This window comes from Perissodus microlepis, chromosome 20, assembly GCF_051167445.1.
Source record: "Perissodus microlepis isolate ML-2025 ecotype Zambia chromosome 20, ASM5116744v1, whole genome shotgun sequence".
Lineage (NCBI taxonomy): Eukaryota > Metazoa > Chordata > Actinopteri > Cichliformes > Cichlidae > Perissodus > Perissodus microlepis.
In genome coordinates, this window is record NC_140480.1 from 28,900,446 (window position 1) to 28,919,063 (window position 18,618).

At 36.2% G+C, this 18,618-nt stretch overlaps 2 protein-coding genes across 11 annotated transcripts; both read right to left on the reverse strand.

Moving 5' to 3' along the window:
* Positions 1-211: 211 nt before the first annotated feature.
* On the reverse strand, positions 212-12,369 carry LOC146364809 (membrane cofactor protein-like). 5 transcript variants are annotated; one of them, XM_084916302.1, is made up of 13 exons: positions 12,246-12,369; positions 11,445-11,543; positions 11,127-11,315; positions 10,860-10,959; positions 10,604-10,677; positions 10,333-10,512; positions 10,027-10,206; positions 6,368-6,448; positions 5,527-5,706; positions 5,134-5,181; positions 3,363-3,438; positions 1,632-1,697; positions 212-1,339 (listed from the first exon to the last, which is right to left on the reverse strand). In XM_084916302.1, exons 2-12 carry the CDS (start codon positions 11,503-11,505, stop codon positions 1,640-1,642), a joined length of 1,227 nt encoding a protein of 408 aa, XP_084772428.1. In that variant the 5' UTR covers positions 11,506-11,543; positions 12,246-12,369; the 3' UTR covers positions 212-1,339; positions 1,632-1,639. The 5 variants fall into 5 exon arrangements, with proteins under 5 accessions (XP_084772428.1, XP_084772427.1, XP_084772429.1 ...); XM_084916301.1 differs by having other exon boundaries at positions 212-1,697; XM_084916303.1 differs by lacking the exon at positions 1,632-1,697 and having other exon boundaries at positions 12,246-12,368.
* Positions 12,370-13,152: 783 nt separating this feature from the next.
* Positions 13,153-18,349, reverse strand: LOC146364810 (complement component receptor 1-like protein). 6 transcript variants are annotated; one of them, XM_084916299.1, is made up of 11 exons: positions 17,657-18,238; positions 17,362-17,550; positions 16,996-17,095; positions 16,738-16,811; positions 16,467-16,646; positions 16,197-16,382; positions 15,820-15,919; positions 15,565-15,638; positions 15,294-15,473; positions 14,986-15,165; positions 13,153-13,709 (listed from the first exon to the last, which is right to left on the reverse strand). In XM_084916299.1, exons 1-11 carry the CDS (start codon positions 17,715-17,717, stop codon positions 13,690-13,692), a joined length of 1,344 nt encoding a protein of 447 aa, XP_084772425.1. In that variant the 5' UTR covers positions 17,718-18,238; the 3' UTR covers positions 13,153-13,689. The 6 variants fall into 6 exon arrangements, with proteins under 6 accessions (XP_084772425.1, XP_084772421.1, XP_084772420.1 ...); XM_084916295.1 differs by lacking the exon at positions 13,153-13,709 and adding an exon at positions 18,297-18,349 and having other exon boundaries at positions 13,728-15,165; positions 17,657-18,145; XM_084916294.1 differs by lacking the exon at positions 13,153-13,709 and adding an exon at positions 18,297-18,344 and having other exon boundaries at positions 13,728-15,165; positions 17,657-18,149.
* Between the last annotated feature and the right edge of the window lie 269 nt (positions 18,350-18,618).

Consider the following 18,618-nt stretch of genomic DNA (forward strand, 5'->3'; position numbering starts at 1 on the left):
ACTGAATACATGTTGTATTTCCAAGCATACTTGAATGTTTAGATTTATTTTAAAAATGCAACATATGAAGAAATTAGTGGCGGTTCAATACTTTTGTATCGTTGAGTAGCAACAATCTACTTAATTTAGAATTTATTAATCCATTTATAAATCTGTAAAAGCTTGTGTGTGTGTACATTAACATTATCAAGAGCAGCTTAGCACACAGCGATGTCTTCATTGATTTTATTATAAAATTTTGTTCCAACTTAAAAATCAGATTTTTTTATTTTAATAATAAATATTAAGCAAGGCATTTGAGCTAATACTCAAAATATTCATCTTCATGTCCTGAACAGCGAGTAGTCAAAAGACAATTTCAAAAAAACAAAACAAAAACTGATGCAGTGACAGGCTGATATCCACAAACATTTAAAAGACATAAAATACAAGTTTATGACTTTTTTTTCCCTCCCCCTTGTCAATGAAACCTTGAAACTCAATCCCAAAAAGTTGTTTCTGTTCATCGTAGCATGTCCAGTGGGAGAAACATTTCATTCACTTCTTCAGTCCCAGCTGACTTCAGGTTTGTAAGATCTGGGAAACCTGCAGTCAGTTGAGACTAAAGACGAGTCCAGATGAACAGAAACAACTTTTTGGGATTTCCTTTCCTGGATGATTGAAGTGTCTTCACGTATCCTCAAACTTATTTTGGCAAATTAAAAAAAAAAACAAAAAAAAACAAGGTGCTGACATTATTTAAGGCTAAACACTGCAGGCAGGTTTGGAAACCCAACAACTGGGTTAACATTTATGAAATTCACAACTATTTGAATGAAGCACAAGCTAAAACACTTTTTTTTTTTTTTTGCATTAAGGCATGAATAGATGCCTTATGATTAGATTTGGGACCATTTTACAGATCTAACTCTCCAAACTAACAGTCCTTAATACACAAAACTTTTCCAACAAAATTTTTTGATCCAAATGAGTAGTTACAGACATTGTGTGCCAATTTTGCTCATTTTAGACCATCTGTAAATGAGCTACAATAGTCAAGCTGTGTTCCTTTACTACAGTGCAACAGATAAATTCAACATAGAATTGAAGCTTCTCCGCTAAATAATTATCAGTTTCTTTGTTATGATCAGAATACAAAAAGCCACTCGAAGCATAACATGTCCCAATCCACTGATGTTTCTTGGTCTTCGGAATCCAATTTTAAGAGAGGTGCTCAGAAACTTCGGGCAAATGCATGCACACAGAGGGCATGTACATTCAAAGACTGGTCCTTTGGCATTCTTCTTAGGAAGCGGTTTTCACAGCAAGTAGTTGTGGAGTATCCAGGCTGTCATGCTTACTGAAAAAATAAATAAAATTCAGTAAATAAATAAGAGTAATTATATACTTTTTTGAAAAGTCTAAAACTCCCAGCAAACCTGTAGAGAAAGGAAAAAAATGTTTGAGTACTAAAACAGTTGTTCCACAAGTTAGGTATCAGCCAAGGTAGAAAAAGAAAAAAAGACCATCACTGAACATACATTATGGACATGAGTGAAATTATATGACGTGTATATCTACATTATCACATTAATCTCGTTTTTTGTTTTACATAAATTAGCTCAAGTGTTCTTCAAGAGCCATCATCTTACCGAGAGTGCTACAGTACATCCTCTCCAACATTTGTAGCATCTTTGTCAGTATTGCCTCTTCGAGTGCTGTAATCCAGTAATGACTGGTCAACATTATTGATTATGTACAACAGGCAAACAGAAAACTACATGGAATGAAGAAGTCCACAGAAACCACCACATGCCTACATACCACTCATCCACAAGGACCACCCCACACAAGCAGCACCCGTGCCTGCAGCTACTCTTTCACCTCTTATAGTCAAAACAGCCAAATTTGTTTGATGAGATACAAAATATTACCTGTTCATTCCTGTCAGCAGAACCAAACAGGTAAATAAATCTTTATCAATAACAACCTATTTGGCTTTTTTAAAGACTCAAATTAAAGCTAAAATAAAAAGTGAATTAATATCAATGTTCCAAAATGTAATTAAAATCTTTCATGCGACTAAAGAGATTACAATATACTATGTAAACAATGCCTACATACTATTTGGGCTCTTTATATTTCTCTTATAAATACAAAGAGTGATAAGATTGTGCAGGAGGATATAATTATGCCACCACCAAATGCTCCCTTGTCACATTTATTTTAAAAAAAAAACCCAAAAAACCCCCAAAAAAAAAAAAACCATCCACAACATTTACTGACTAACGACCTCTTCATTTTTACAAGTTCATGGCAGACATTATGGATCCTAAAAGCAAATTGAACGCTGTGCATCCCCAATACATGATAAATATTTGAATAAGACTTCATACGAAGTATTGCATTTCCCCCAAAAATAAAAGTGTTTAAGTTCCCACTATGCCCCATTTCAACGCAAAGAGAGACTACTGTGTTTTGATGTCACCATTATTTGAGCAAGGTCTTTCCTCCACTATAGATTTCACTATAGGTATGCGTGTCTACTTCACCTTCTGATACCCTTTGCCAAGTCCCTTTCTACCACACACGCCCACCCACACGCACGCGCACACACAGCAGAGACTGGCAAAATGAAGACATCATTACTTAACTGAAAGACTTATTCAGTTTCAGTAAATATATAATATGAGAATACCTACAAGTAGTAATCTATGTAAAATGACAAGGCAGTACTAAATAAAACTCCACTGTTGACACCACTTCCACTTCTTCACCCTCCCAAGCAATCAAGGAGAAACACCGAAGTGTAAGACTCTGAAGTCCACAACAGGAAAGCCACCGAGTTTCATACAACACTTCTCTGGAAATGTGTCACTGGTATGACACACACACACTTCCTATTTTACAGGTAAATTTAGTCAATAAAAAGTTTTCTTCTCTTTAAAATATTACAAATCAGATGTATTTCTTTGACCATATTCACAGCCTTAAAATTTAAGAATTAGCTGTGGTACATAAGCTAATGCAAATGAAACAAAATTCCTGTCATGGCATTCACAGCAGTTGCATTGCATTTGTGCCAAGCCTCAGAAAATATTGTATGTAACAACACAATTTAAACCACTACTCATCTCATCATTCAATATTTTAAAACACTACATGCTACATAAAATAACACTGTAGTAGAGAAATTCATTATCCAGGAAGCCTTACAAAAAGCACAAAGTTTCAACATGCAACACTAAGATTATAGAAAGCTTGGATAGAAAGAAAAGCTGGAAAACTAATGGGTAGCCTGAGAAGCAAACAACACAAAGCCATTACAAGGACAAAGCTTTTTCGAGGGTTAGTCAGCAAAGTTTAATAAAACACAATTTTACCGCTTTCCCTTTTTGCTGTTTTTCTTGTACCACATAAAGCCTCCAAAGCTGCCGGCCAGGGCTCCGATGACCACAACTTTTATGGGGGAGAGGGGAGGAAATTAATGCGAAAAAAAAAAATTGAAGAAAGTTAAAAAAAAAAAAAAAAAAAAGCTTATTTACTGGACAACCTATTAGATGTCAGTATGGCCACAAAAGTAAGTAATAATTAAACAAGAATATGGGAGACTGCTACACTGATGATACAATTTTAAAGGAGGATAATCCTGGCAAAATATTTGAGTAGTATTTAACAAAAGAAGGGGCAAAACAAAATCAGACCAGGCAAATAGTCTTCAAGTGAGAAGACAGTCAATGAAACAAACCAAGTTAAAGAATTCTCGTTATTTATTTATTTTTTAAAGAGACTATATTCTTCTGTTATTTCCAATTTTACTGAAATATGAGCCACTTTGGACTGTGCAGAACATACTATAGTTGTTAACTCAAGTAATAGGCCACTAGTGTGGCATAACTACAGTTATTATAAATCACATTAGTGCAGAACCACACTGGTTTACAGAGCTATCATCCGTTTTTACTTTAAAACTTTTGCGTCTTGTTTAACTTTCCATTTGCTGCGGCTGCAGGACATCCTACACTTAATGGTTTACCACCAGTATATCCAGTCTTTAAGTGATGACGTGATGAACCCTGCTTCCGTTCCCAAAGTAGTCTGCATTTAATAAGGCTTTGGTGTTTTTAACATGTTCTAATGCTTTGTATCTTGTTCTATTTAATCCCAACCCCCTAAAAACAGTCAGTGATCACTGTCGGCTTCTCTCGGTTTTTATTATCGCTAATCATTTTAAAGTTCAGTTTTTAAACCCTTACGATTTAACTACAGCCCAGCCCATGCAGTAGTATATTAATGACTAACCTCGTATTATGAATGGATTATCTCCGTGGTTCTCCTGACTGACGTTTGGTCCGTTTACAGCATCCTGCCGTCCGAGTGCATTTGCCCCTAACCATTGGGAACCCTCACATTAACTTTTATCGAGTGGAGAAAAAGTCCTCCGTTCATTAGCATTCGCCCTCCAGCTTTACTGTTTATTTTATGCTAACATAGCTGTGTAGTGCTAGCAATCACGTAGCACATCATTATATACAGCTAGCCAAACTTCAGTAACTTTCCAGTCTTCATTTATGTTGGAAGTGATAACATTTGTTTCATAAATCTCTCAGTCAGATATTTAGATGGAAGCTAGCGAGCTCACTCCCTGCTAACTTCTAACTCTGTTAAATATCAAAAATTATGTTTTCACGGATGCCTGGGTGTTAAACTTAATTGTTACACCTGGCAGAGCAGCCACAGTGATCATTTTATTACAGATGAAAGAATTTAGACCAGATTCCAGAGCCCAAACATGGCTAATGACGTCAGACTTAAAGACCGGATTGATAACACTATATAATAATTAGTGTAACCAACAAGTTGACCCAATGGCCAACCAATTTTTTTTTTTTTTTTTTTTTTTTTTTTTTAAATGTACAGTCAAGGCAAATAACAAAAGCGAACAAACAAAAAACCCTAATATTAAATAAAAGAAAGAAAAAAAAAAGACTATATTACATTAAAGTACTGCCATTTAATACTTATTACAGGTATGTTCTGAATGTGTATCATAAAAATATGATAAGCATGCTGAAATATAAACATGATCTTTTTGGGTCAACCTCATGTTTTTACATTCATGATCTACTATAAAAAGATGAATTTCAAACTTACCCACAATGCCAATAACTAAACCGTTAGGACTGCCATTTCCATTGTCCACTGGAGGTTAAGGTAAAAAAGACAAAGACCAATTAAAACCAAAGGAAGAGACAGCAAAATTCCTAAACTGATTATACAACTGACCCATGAGCACACTGAAAAATCTCTTTCAATCCCCGTGAACTGCATCCTTCTGGTTGATCAAAAGTATGCTTTAAAATTGTTTCTTTAAATTTTTTATTTTTATTACATCTACTTTCAGGATATGAAACTGACATTGAACACACACACACACACACACATATATACATACATATACACACACACACACACGTTTTTTTACCATGTAGAGTATTATATGATAAAGCTGAAAACATAAATGTTTATAATTAACAACTGACTTACGTGTACATTCTGGAATTCCTGGTGACCACAGACCATTATTTTCACATGTCTGGGTATCTGGTCCATTTAGCTTGTATCCAGATGAGCAGCTGAGAGTCACTTTAACCCCATGTCTATATGGAGGTTGAGAGCTCACAGTCACCTCAGCACTTCTCTTTTGGGGATCTTCACATTCTTGAACTGTTGACAATATAGCAGTTTATGCACATTTCCAAAAAAACATGTTCAAACAATGTCAAGATATTGGGAACACATGGAAACTGCTGCAAAGTTTGAGAAATAAACAGAATAATCTATGTCAACAGATTTACATTAAAAAAAATCCTGTTAGTATGGCAAGTTTCATCACTCATTTAAACGGTTACCATATAAACCCAAAAGTATACGTAACCATTGTGGTTTTCTTAACAATATGACATTATGATGGTAGTATGACCTGATATGCTATACGTCTGGAGACAGTGGCCACACACACACACACACACACACACACACACACACACACACACACACACACACACACACACACACACACACACACACACACACACACACGCAAGATGGTTTGTACCGAGAAGGGACAGAGGACATCCCAGTCAAAGGTGGAAAACAGAGCTGCCAGACAGAAAAAAAAAAAAAAAAAAAGACGCCAACCACAGAGGGTTTCTGGGTTAGATAGAGGATTATGATCTGCTGTGGCAACTTATAAGGCATAAAGCAGGGTTTGGCAATAGTAGTCCCAGAACTTCATGCGCTCTTTGCGGAAATTAAATACCCAATCTAGCTAAAAGGGAGGAAAGCTGGATTTTGAGAACTTTACAAGCTTTAAAATGAACTGTACCTGTTGGTTTCTTTGGGGTAGAAGGGTTAGTAGTGGTAATGGTCGTAGTGGTAGTTGTTGTGGTAGTTGTTGTGGGGTTTGCTGCAGGAACAAAAAGTCAGTCAGCAGGGATGTGTAAAATCTAGGGGTGCAACAATACTCGTATTGATATTGAACCGTTCGATACAGTGCTTTCGGTTCGGTACGCATATGTATCGAACAATACAAAAATTTTATCAACTTTTCTTCTGACGATGCTGTCTGTGTTGAGCGCTCAGTGGATCTGCGCTCGACAGTGCAGCCTAGGCGTAGTCGAACGCAGATTCACTGAGCGCAGGGCAAGCTAGCGAAACAGAAGTTAAGCTCTCCTTCCAACATGGCAATTTGAACCTCCCCCACCCTCATTCAGATCTGGCGTTTGGAACTATTTTGGTCTTCATGTGAAGTATGACCCTGAAGGTAAGCGCGTCATGGACAAAAGTAAAACAGTATGTTGGATGTGCCACGCAATGCTCAATTACATGGGTGGGAACTAGTGCGTTAGCGCAGTTAGCTCGTTAACGTGTTGGCCGTCCAGCCCCACGCACGGGGCAATACGCGGTAGCTCGTTAACGGAGATTTGCCGTGTTGTAGCCTTAACGTCATTTCAATGAGATTAACGCTGACAGCACTTGTGGGAACACAATGAATATGACTGCACATTTACTCCGACATCATCCTAGTGCAAAGTCAAGTGGAAGCAGACAAAAACAACAAGCACTCATGCTACAAACTTTACCCGAGTCATTTAGACAGCCGTTAGCACATGATTGTCCTTATGGGGACCTGATATGTTTAATATGCTGCTGAGAGTATACCCCAGAAGAAGCGTATAGTATAGCTTTTATTTTGGAAAGAGCCATTTCTCTGTAATGAACTCTCTTTTCCAAAGATGAGTGATTTGTCGATCAGATATCTATCTATCTATATATTTTTTATTACTTTGTTGTTTCAGCAACATTAAATTTAAAAACTGTACTTTTGAGTTAAAACATATATTTATAATTTTAATAAATGACAAATTAAAAAGGCACGAACTTTTTTTTTTTGTATCGAAAAAAAATATCGAACCGAACTGTGAATTTTGTGTATCATTGCACCCCTAGTAAAATCCCAACTAGAGATGTAACTATTTGACTGGGACATCGGTCTGATCCTCACTCAAAAGCCTGGAATAGTTTTTGATTGCATATCTGCGACAACAAGCTGATCTATTGCCAAACTACAGTTTGGCAATTTTTAGGCTATTGCTAAAGATCACTCAGTTTAAGTCTGCGTTGTTTACAGCAGCAGCGCGCTGATGTTCTAGGAGGACAGCTAGGCAGATAAAACAACACAATGGAAACATGCAAGCAACAGCAGCTTTTTAGATATTTCAAGCTTGACATGACAAGACCTTGTGTTTGTAGGAAGTAAAACTATTCCTAACCAAGTGAGTTAAAAGTTCCAATGAAATCAATGCTTTCCCTGTTTGGCCTCTCAAACACATCAGATAAACTGATATGCCATTTATTATAAATACAGCAATAAATTAAAAGAGGCTTAGGATTAAGAATCAAATACTAAAAACATTTACTGGGCAGATTTTATTTCACAAAATTACAGAAGCAATGTTTAACCTGAACCGGATGTTCCCTTATAGATAAGAATGGTTCCTGGTGTTGTCCCCAAAGTGACAAATACAGCCTTTTAAATAGGGTTGGACATCGATTTCAATTTCTATAACTGATTCGATTCTGATTCGCAAGGTTCTGATTTGATTCAATTCAATTTTGACACAGTCAGAAATATTATAATTCTGATCATTTATCAGTACATATCCATACTTTTATATCTCTGTATAAAAACAAAACTGACACTTATGAGATTTCATCAGAGGTGTAAGCATCAAAGCAGATGCCTTTGTGTTACAGTAACCGAGGATAAAACACAAAAATATGAAGGAGATTTTCCTGGCCTGGCGCTTCATAGCAGATAACCTCCTTAAAAATATTCTGCAGTAGATCAAAAACGGAAGAAAACCATGAATCAGCAGAGTAACATTACCTGATGCTGCTGAATTGAAGCAGAGCAAAGTTACAGAGGTTTTATTAAAAATACAGGTACGTGTTTTACGATTTGGCATCATTTGTAAAAGTTTACATTTCTTCAATATTGAAGAACAGAAATTAGGCTCTCTTGTTGGAGGTAATTTTTGAAAAACAAAAAACAGCGACCGGCAGCACTGTACACAACAGTAGACAAGTGCGTAATAAGCCAGCAAAAAATGGAGAAAACAGATTTTTGATGGGAAACTGGTCTTAAAGTACACCAGGAGAGAGAGCTGTGCAGTAAGTGTGATTTTATCATGGTGGAAGCAAAACAGCAAAAGTAAGAGAGAATTCATGATGATGTTTTTCAAACGTGAAACGTGGTTTGGATCTTCTTTTGCTGCTGGTTGAGTTTAGTTTTATCTGCTCTCATTTGTTGTTTTAACTGTTTGCCAGTTGTTGAAATAATTTTGTGAGCTTTAACCTGAGATTCTGGCATTTCTGAAAAAATACATTTATATTTAAAAATCGATTCAGTGAATAGATATCACATTATTCAAACTTAAATTATTTTGAAAAGGGAAAATCAATTGTTTTTAAACCCAACCCTACTTTTTAATTCAAAGCTAGTATTGGACACACTTAATAGAGGGAACACTTATCATGCTTTTACCAGTTGAGATCTGATACAGACAGAGTACCTCTAGGTATTTGGTGAGGGAGGGAGGGAGGTAGGTAGGTAGGTCTATCTATATATATAAAAAGAATTTTGGTGTGTGTGTCAAACCAAACCAATGTCCCTCTGGCTCTTAATTCATATGATACCAAACAGAGCGTAAAAACAATCAAGCAAAACAGTCCGATCTTCTCAGTTATCTCAGTTCACTTTCATCAACTTTGCACTTTGAAAGCATACAAAGAAAAGCAATTGGTGAAGCTGGCATGATATGCCTCTAAACTGCTGTGGCTTTGATTAGGTGATCATCCTTCATGCTATAATAGTTCTGCCACTAGATGCCAATTGAACCAATATCCACAAATCAGATCAGTGCATCCCTAGTAAATCATGTGGTCATTACCCAAAGGTATCAGTTACGAACTGGAAAAGTTGAATAAAATTTTCCCAACAGGAACAGTTCATGCATAATATTAGCTTTATGTATGTTACTGATTATTTCTTTTAAAAAATGCTGAGTAATGATCTGTAATAATATGGAAAGAATAATCTTTCGTAAATGCTTTAATTTAATCATGTAACTGGATATTTTCTTTACATTATTGAAATATAATAATGCAAGAAATCAAGAGTTAGCTGCCAAAATCCATGCATTGAATGAATGGGGAAAAGAAAGAAAGCACAAGTCAGCAAGCTCCAGCTTTGAGCAGTTAACTAAAAGCTTGAATTATAACACCTTGCAACCAACATGTTTTGCTAGCATATGACGAGATTCAAAAGAAACCTCATAGTAGAGGTAAACTGCCATTCAGCATTTATCAAAAATATGCATTAGGAGGAGTTATGCTCAGAATTGCGGGTGAAGTTGCACTTAAAGCAAAGAGATGATCCGATTGAATTCAGTACATGCAAATAGATATTTTAATTTAACTTACGTATACACTGAGGAAGTCCAGGCGACCACTGACTATTTAGCCTACACGTCACAGTCGCGGATCCAATCATTTTGTATCCAGTGCTACACTGTAATGTCACTGTAGACAAGTATCCATATGGAGGTCGAGCACCGCTACTCCACTGTCCAAACGAAATCTCTGGTTCCCCACATTCAACCTCTACAGGGAAAGAAAGACATTAGTGCAGTTGTCAAAAATGACCTTTTCCATAATATGTATTAGCCTAATTTATACTACACAAGAAAAAGCAAAACAAATTATTGAAAAAAAATTCAAAACACTTACTGATACATTTTGGAGGCTCAGGCTTGAATGTTCCATCATCCGAACAATGCAACTCTCTTGATCCATTACGTGTATAGTGGCTGTCACAGGTGTACACTATAACGTCATTATAGTCATAGAGTTCTTCAACTGGACTGAAAGTGCCATATTGTACAACAGGTGGTGATTCACAGTGTGTCACTGGAAAATAAAAATACAAATCTATCAGAATGAAAACAAACAGTGAGCTTTTAAGCAGGGGTGTGACTTGTGTTATGACAAGACAACCAACCTTCACATGTAGGCAACCTGCCCAACCACCCTTGGCTTCCACAAGTCAGTTCTCCTCCACTAACTGGCATATACCTGATTGGAGGGAAAAAGGTTAGTTTAGAAATTTTATTTCACATGACACAGAACAGCAAGTTTTTGTTTTTTTTAAGACATGGAATTGCAACATTTTAGTGATTTAATATGCTACTACTACTTTCAATCTAAAAACTAATCATCTAAACACTATTTATTAGAGCTAGCATTGTATTACTAACCCAGAGTTACAAATGAGCACTGCTTTATCACCAAATTCAGACCCAGGACGATATTCAATCTGCCCATTTGCAACATCGCCTACTTGGCCACAGTTCTTCCCTGAAACAAGAAAAAGAAGGATTATATTGGAACTTGTTTTTATAACATTATGTGTAATCTCAACAAATATAGTCTACTATTTATGTAACATGTTTATGTGCTTAAACTGGCTGTGAAATGCAGCTGCAATAAGGAATTTGAATTTAAAATCAAGTTTTAATATTCACTTTGGCATTTCAACCCCAGAGAGCTCCAACTTCCAGCAGTACAAGTAATACGTGGGGACCCTCCTGCAGACTCATATCCAGTATTACAGGCAAAAGTAACTGTGGTCCCATCTGGAAAACTAGTTAGAAGAATGTCATTGCCCTTTAAATCCATATTTTCTCCTTTAGGAGGTCTGGAACAGTTTTGAGCTGTACATGGGAAAAGAAAAAAAAACATACAGACAAAAAAAGAGAGAACATAATTTTAAGAACAGGGTAACCCAAGAAAAACACCATGCTGTGTTTACCGTGTCTCAAGCTAATCCGGACTGCACTCACCTTGAGCAGTAATTGCCAGAAAGACAAGACTGCTCAGCAGAAGGACTGCAGTAATACCCATGACAGATCTGACGGGTCAACTAAAACCAAGAGCCCTTTCTGGTACAAAACAAAGGCAAACACAAGAAAGACAATCAGAGATATTACTTGGTCATGATAGCTGGTACTAACAAGGCTCTCCATTGAATCAGGTCTGTCACTGCTAACACATTAACTAGCGGAAGGTAGCAGGTGCAAACATTCGGTCTTCGGTAAAGTTTATATATTTCGCTAAACCAAAACCTTAACAGTAACCAAGTTTAGGTTTTAAATATAAAATATAAGAAAATACTGCCTCCCCTCTCCCTTTGTCGCGACAGAAAACAAACCTAACGTCTTTCCATATTTTATAACTTGAAGGCCACGATAGGTGCGACGGGCCGATCAACATTTGTTAAACTAAATGACAGGTAGGTACGGAAAAAATGGCCGTGAATTCTCGCAGGTCACGTATGCTACTCTTCCTTGATCCAAAGATACCGTGAGTGGTAACACATCACAGAAATAATCGCGTAATTTAGCTTACAGGGGGGTTAAGAAGGTGTCACCGAAAGATTAAAAAATACTGATTCCATCTGAATTTCTGCAATTTGGTCAAAATCCAAAAACTGTTAAATCGCCTTCGGCTGCGTTAGCTAGCTAATTGTTAGCTAACTTAGCAGCAACGACGGATAAATACAATAATACAGCACTGTTATGGGGTCGACGCTTTGTTTTTGTTTTTTCGGTTGTTACGGACGGTTAAAACAAACGACACCATACCTTACGTCTGGACGCCAAACAATGATGACTGCTACCAGTCCTGCTCTGGAAGGTTATTTCGGGTTTCTGCTTGTTTTAATGTGGGCTGCGTCTCCTTCTCGGAAGTAGGCGCGGTCAAACAGTGACGTGCTTGTTCTTCAGAAAGTCTTAGACCTTAGATTACAGCTCGCGTACTTTATAACATAATAATGAAAGAAACGAAAGAAACAAAGCTCTTAAGTTTGTGTGGATTCACATAAAACGAGTGTAGTACTTGTAGTGCTACCAATAAGCCAAATGAGGGTTGTTGTACTTCCATCCATTTTACTTAGTAAATGTAGCACCAGGAAGAAAAACTAAATTAGTTGAAACCGCTGTATTTCTGAAATTAGTCTGTATGCTATAACCGTTTTTTGTTTTTTGTTCTGTCTTTTCTGAACATAATACGCACAAGTTTATGAGCCCCACCCACCATAAACCCAACACTTCCTTATTACTCTGTTGTTCCATACTTCACATAAATATGCAGTTTTCCCTTCTTAAAGCAGTATTAATAGGACACAGCACGAGACCTGTATATAAAAAGACACATACACCTTTAAGACAATGTGAAAGTGTAGGCTGTTCTTTACTGTCCTTGAAAAGCTTTGGCCCTCTTTTGTAAGCCATGCATACTACTTGTGACATTCTTGTGAAAACATTTTGTGTGGTAAATTACAGTGCCCAATACATTCAAACAGGGTGACGCATTACAAAACAGGGCGGACTGAATCAATGTGAGGAAATAAACTTCCTGTTGTACGGTCTGTTTATTCATGATTCACAATTCCTGCTTTTTCCAAATGTTTTTCCAAACATTCCTCTAAATTACATCAACCACATTTGAAAAAAAAATACAAAAACTTCAGAGGATTATTTTATTTATTTATTTAAATTTGTTTTTACATTTAAAACAACCTACAGAAGAGAAAGTACAACTTGTACTAAACTGTCTGGAATCAAATGTATTTAAATACAAACTTTAATCATAAGTGTAAATGGACATTTAAACTTACAAATTAACTTAATACTTCCTTACAAATTAACTTAATACTTTAAATGTGTCCTTCACATGTCAGGTCATTTTTGTATGACCTCCACATGACCCCTGTTCACAATTACTTGGCAAGCACGCAGAGATTCAAATTTATTTAATGGATTTATACTGAAGTTTAAAACTGAGACTTAAAAAAAGAGTGATTTCATATTAACATGAAACCAGGTGATTATAAGCAAAAAGAAATGTTCAAAAACTTGTGGAAACTGTTTATCAAATAGTGTTTTCTAAACATAAAAGTGAACATTATATGATCATTCACATGCAGCAATGTGAAATCAAATTAAAACAAAATATGATGACTTTTGTGACACTCCACGTAGCCAAACCTTTTATATCTTATCGTATATCTGGGTACACGGGCCTTTCTTAACTTATCCAGATCTTCCCTGAAATAAGACCACAGACAGGAGGAGACCATTATTCAGTCATATCGAATCACAGGATTTTCACATTCACAGAATGGAAATAACTAGAATTGTCCAAAATTATCTCTATATTATGCTAGCAACTTCCTGAGGTATTTAATACAAATTTTAACAACAATTGAGAAGTGAAGCTACATATATTTAAGCAATTTTAATTCATAACATGCGTATACATTAAGGAAGTCCAGGTGACCAGTAACGTTTTTATGTCACAGTAAGGTTTGCATTGATTATGTATCCAGGTTCACACTTTAACGTTGCTGACGACAACTATCTCTTCAGAGGTTAAAAATCCTCATTCTATTCATCATTTGGACTCTTCATATTAAACTTGTGGGAAACAAAAAGGAAACTGGATATCAATACAGTTATCCAAAATGACCTTATCTATCATTTCCCAGGAGACTGGTCCAATTGAGGCTATAAAGGCAAAGTTGGAATTTAAAAATATATATTAAATACACGTACACATTGTAGTAATTGCACATCCTTAATACCAAATCATCTACAGAGAAAATTAAATGATATGATTAGAGAGGCACGTCAGTTTCAGCTATATATATATTTAATTTTGTGTAATATACTGAGATAATTATAATTAGAGCTATTTGTATTTATTAGAGCAATTTTGTTATATTTTATAACCTTGTAATATGCTGTATTATTTCACTTAGTTTAGTTAGTTACTGTACTTAGAGTCTTGGAGCAACTTTGACCACATAATTTCTGCTTTGAAAGCAATGTTTAAGCCAAACCTGATGTTTGCTTATAAATAAAAAGAATGGTTCCTGGTGTCGTCCCTACAGTGAGAAAAACAGTTTTTAATTCAAAGCTAGCACTGGACATGCACTCAAAAAAACGCTGAGTAATGATCTATGTAAATATGGTAAAAATCTTCTGTTGTCAGTTCTTTAATTTAATGCTGTAATTCAATAAGTGTCTTTACATTACTGAAATATACTGTAATGATGCAAGAAATCAAATATTAGCTGCCAAGATCCATGCATATATCCATGCTCATAGTAGAGGTAACGTGCCATTCAGCAATACTCTCCACTTTTTGCTGAAAATCACTGGCCAGGACCCCTTAGTCTTCATTTACCTGCCTTTTTTGCACTTTTCATAAATATGCAGCAGGAGGACTTAGGCTCAAAATTGCGGGTGAAGTTGCACTTAGAGCAAAGAGATCGTGCTTGAGCTCAGCACTTACAAATAATTATTTTAATTTTTGACTTACGAATACACTGAGGAAGTCCAGGCGACCACTGACTATTTAGCCCACACATCACAGTAGCGGATCCAATCATTGTGTATCCAGCGTTACACTGTAATGTCACTTTATACAAGTATCCATACGGAGGTCGAGCACCGCTACTCCACTGTCCAAATGGAATCTCTGGATCTCCACATTCAACCTCTGCAGGGAAAGAAAGTAGACATTGGTGCAGTTGTCAAAAATGACCTTTTCCACAGTATGTATTAGCCTAATTTATACTACACAAGAAAAAACAAAATAAGTTATTGAAAATAATTCAAGACACTTACTGATACATTTTGGAGGCTCAGGCTTGAATGTTCCATCATCCGAACAATGCAACTGTCTTGATCCAACAAGTGTATAATCCTTTTTACAGGTGTACACTATAGTGTCTTTATAGTCATAGAGTTCTTTAACTGGACTGAAAGAGCCATACTCTACTACAGGTGGTGATTCACATTGTGTCACTGGAAAATAAAAATAAAAATCTATCAGAATGAAAACAAACAGTGAGCTTTTAAGCAGGGGTGTGACTTGTGTTAAGACAAGACAACCAACCTTCACATACAGGCAACCTGCCCAACCACCCTTGGTCTCCACAAGTGAGTTCTCCTCCACCAACTGGCATATGACTGATTGGAGGGAAAAAGGTTAGTTTAGAAATTTTATTTCACATAACACAGAACAGCATTTTTTTGTTTTTTTAAGACATGGAATTGCAACATTTTATTTATTTAACATGATACTACTAACTTCAATCAAAAAACTAATTATCTAAACACTGTTTATTAGAGCTAACATTGTATTACTAACCCAGGGTTACAAATGAGCACTGCTGTATCACCAAATTCAGTCCCAGGACGATATTCAATCTGTCCATCTTGAACGTCCTCCACAGAGAAACAGTTCTTCCCTGAAACAGGAAAGATGAGGATTAAATTGGTTCTTTAGAAAATTTTTAGATGATGTTATGTATAATTAATTCCACAAATAAAGTCTACTGCTTATGTAACATGTTCATGTGAGTATTTTTCTAGAGGTAGAGATTTTTTTAAACCAGGATTACTCCCCATCCTGGAAACAGGATGGGGAGTAAATTCTACCTGACACCTATTCTCATGTGCTTAAACTGGCTGTGAAATACAGCTGCTATAAGGAATTGGAATTTAAAATCAAGTGTTAATATTTACTTTGGCATTTCAACCCCAGAGGGCTCCAACTTCCAGCAGTACAAGTAACACTTGGGGAACCTCCTGCAGACTCATATCCAATATTACAGGCAAATGTAACTGTGGTCCCATCTGGGAAACTAGTTAGAAGAATGTCACTGTCCTTTAAATCCATGTTGTCTCCAACAGGTCTGGAACAGTTTTGAGCTGTACATGAAAAAGAAAAAGAAAAAGACAAAAATAAAGACAAAAACAGAGAACAAGTTCTTGAAAGAAATTGAAAATACTTACTGATACATTTTGGAGGCTCAGGCTTGAATGTTCCATCATCCGAACAATGCAACCGTCTTGATCCAACAAGTGTATAATCCTTTTTACAGGTGTACTGTATAACTTCATTATATTCATACATATCTTTATTTGGACTGAAAGAGCCATCCTGTACTACAGGTGGTGGTTCACAATATGGCACTGTATAATAAAAATAAAAATCTATCAGAATGAAAACAAACAGTGAGCTTTTAATCAGGGGTTTGACTTGTATTACGACAAGACAACCAACCTTCACATACAGGCAACCTGCCCAACCACCCTTGGCTTCTACAAGTCAGTTCTCCTCCACCAACTGGCACATGACTGATTGGAGGGAAAAAGGTTAGTTTAGAAATTTTATTTCACATGACACAGAACAGCATGTTTTTTGTTTTTTTTTAAGACATTCAATTGCAACATTTTAGTGATTTAATATGCTACTACTAACTTCGATCAAAAAACTAATTATCTTAACACTTTTTATTAGAGCTAACATCGTATTACTAACCCAATGTTACAAATGAGCACTGCTTTATCACCAAATTCAGACCCAGGACGATATTCAATCTGTCCATTTTCAACTTCGCCTGCATGGCCACAGTTGTGCCCTGAAACAAGAAAAATAAGGATTAAATTGGTCCTTTAGGACTTTTGTGATAGTATGTGTAATTATCTCACCAAATATAGTTTATGTAACATGTATATGTGAGTAAGACATTTTATAGAGGTAGACATTTTTTTAAACAACAATTTTAAGAATGTTTCCAGGATGGGGAGTAAATTCTACCTGACACCCAATCTCATGTGCTTAAACTGGCTGTGAAATACAGCTGCTATAAGGAATTTGAATTTAAAATCAAGTGTTAATATTTACTTTGGCATTTCAACCCCAGAGGGCTCCAACTTCCAGCAGTACAAGTAATACGTGAGGACCCTCCTGCAGACACATATCCAGTATTACAGGCAAAAGTAACTGTGGTCCCATCTGGGAAACTAGTTAGAAGAATGTCACTGTCCTTTAAATCCATATTTTCTCCTTTAGGAGGTCTGGAACAGTTTTGAGCTGTACATGGGAAAAGAAAGAGAGAAAGAAAAAAGATACAGACAAAAAAGAGAACACAATTTTAAGACGAAACACCATGCTGTGTTTCTCAAGCTAATCCACTCACCTTGAGCAGTAATTGCCAAAAAGCCAAGACTGCTCAGCAGAAGGACTGCAGTAATAGCCATGACAGGATCTGACAGGTTTAACTAAAACCAAGAGCCCTTTCTGGTACAAAACAAAGGCAAACACAAGAAAGATAATTAGAGATATTACTCTGTCATGATGGCTGGTACTAACAAAGGCTCTCCATTCAAGAAGATCTGTCACTGCTAACAAATTAATTAACGGACAGGTGGGAGATGCAAACATTCAGTCAAGTTTATATAGTTCGCTAAACCAAAACCTTAACAGTAACCAAGTTTAGGTTTTAAATATGAAATATCAGAAAATACTCAGTTCCTTTTTTCCCCTTTTGTCGCGGCCGAAAACAAACCCAAAGTCTTTCCACATTTTATAACATGAAGGCCACGATGGTGCGTTCAACATATATGTTGAACTAAATGGCAATTAGGTACGGAAAATGTCCGGGAATTCTCGCAGGTCACGTATCAGTCTTCCTTGATCCAAAGATACCATGGGTGGTAAAAACAAACAAACAAACAAAAACAACCATAAATAATAATAATAATAATAATAATAATAATAATAATAATAATAATAATAATAATAATAAATAGTGACGGTTAAAACAGACAATACCATACCTTACGTCTGAATCGCAGTGGTGGCCGCTACCAGTTCTGTCCTGAAAGCTTATTTGGGGTTTCTGTTTGTTTTAATGTGGGTTGCGTCCCCTTCTCGGAAGCGCGGTCAAACAGTGACGTGCTTTTTCTTCAGCCAAAAGTTTCAGACTTTAGACCACAGTTTGCAAACTTTATAACATAGTAATGAAATACACGAAAGAAACAAAGCTCTTAAGTTTGTGTGGATTCACATAAAATGAGTGTATTGTAGTGGTACATATTCAACAACAAGGAAACTATCAATGCAGTTATCCAAAATGACTTTATCTACCATTAACCAGGA

What these genes read in the sequence shown, in the direction of transcription:
- LOC146364809 (XM_084916302.1), bottom strand. Translation starts at nt 11,505, where the DNA reads ATGGGTATTACTGCAGTCCTTCTGCTGAGCAGTCTTGTCTTTCTGGCA. An exon ending in TACCCCAAAGAAACCAACAG is followed by an intron (nt 5,707 to 6,367) that starts GTACAGTTCATT and finishes TATTGTCAACAG; the next exon opens with TTCAAGAATGTGAAGATCCC. An exon ending in TTTAGTTATTGGCATTGTGG is followed by an intron (nt 3,439 to 5,133) that starts GTAAGTTTGAAA and finishes CCCCCATAAAAG; the next exon opens with TTGTGGTCATCGGAGCCCTG.
- LOC146364810 (XM_084916295.1), bottom strand. Translation starts at nt 17,717, where the DNA reads ATGGCTATTACTGCAGTCCTTCTGCTGAGCAGTCTTGGCTTTTTGGCA. An exon ending in CAGGTTGCCTGTATGTGAAG is followed by an intron (nt 16,647 to 16,737) that starts GTTGGTTGTCTT and finishes TTTATTATACAG; the next exon opens with TGCCATATTGTGAACCACCA. An exon ending in TGAGCCTCCAAAATGTATCA is followed by an intron (nt 16,383 to 16,466) that starts GTAAGTATTTTC and finishes TTTCATGTACAG; the next exon opens with CTCAAAACTGTTCCAGACCT.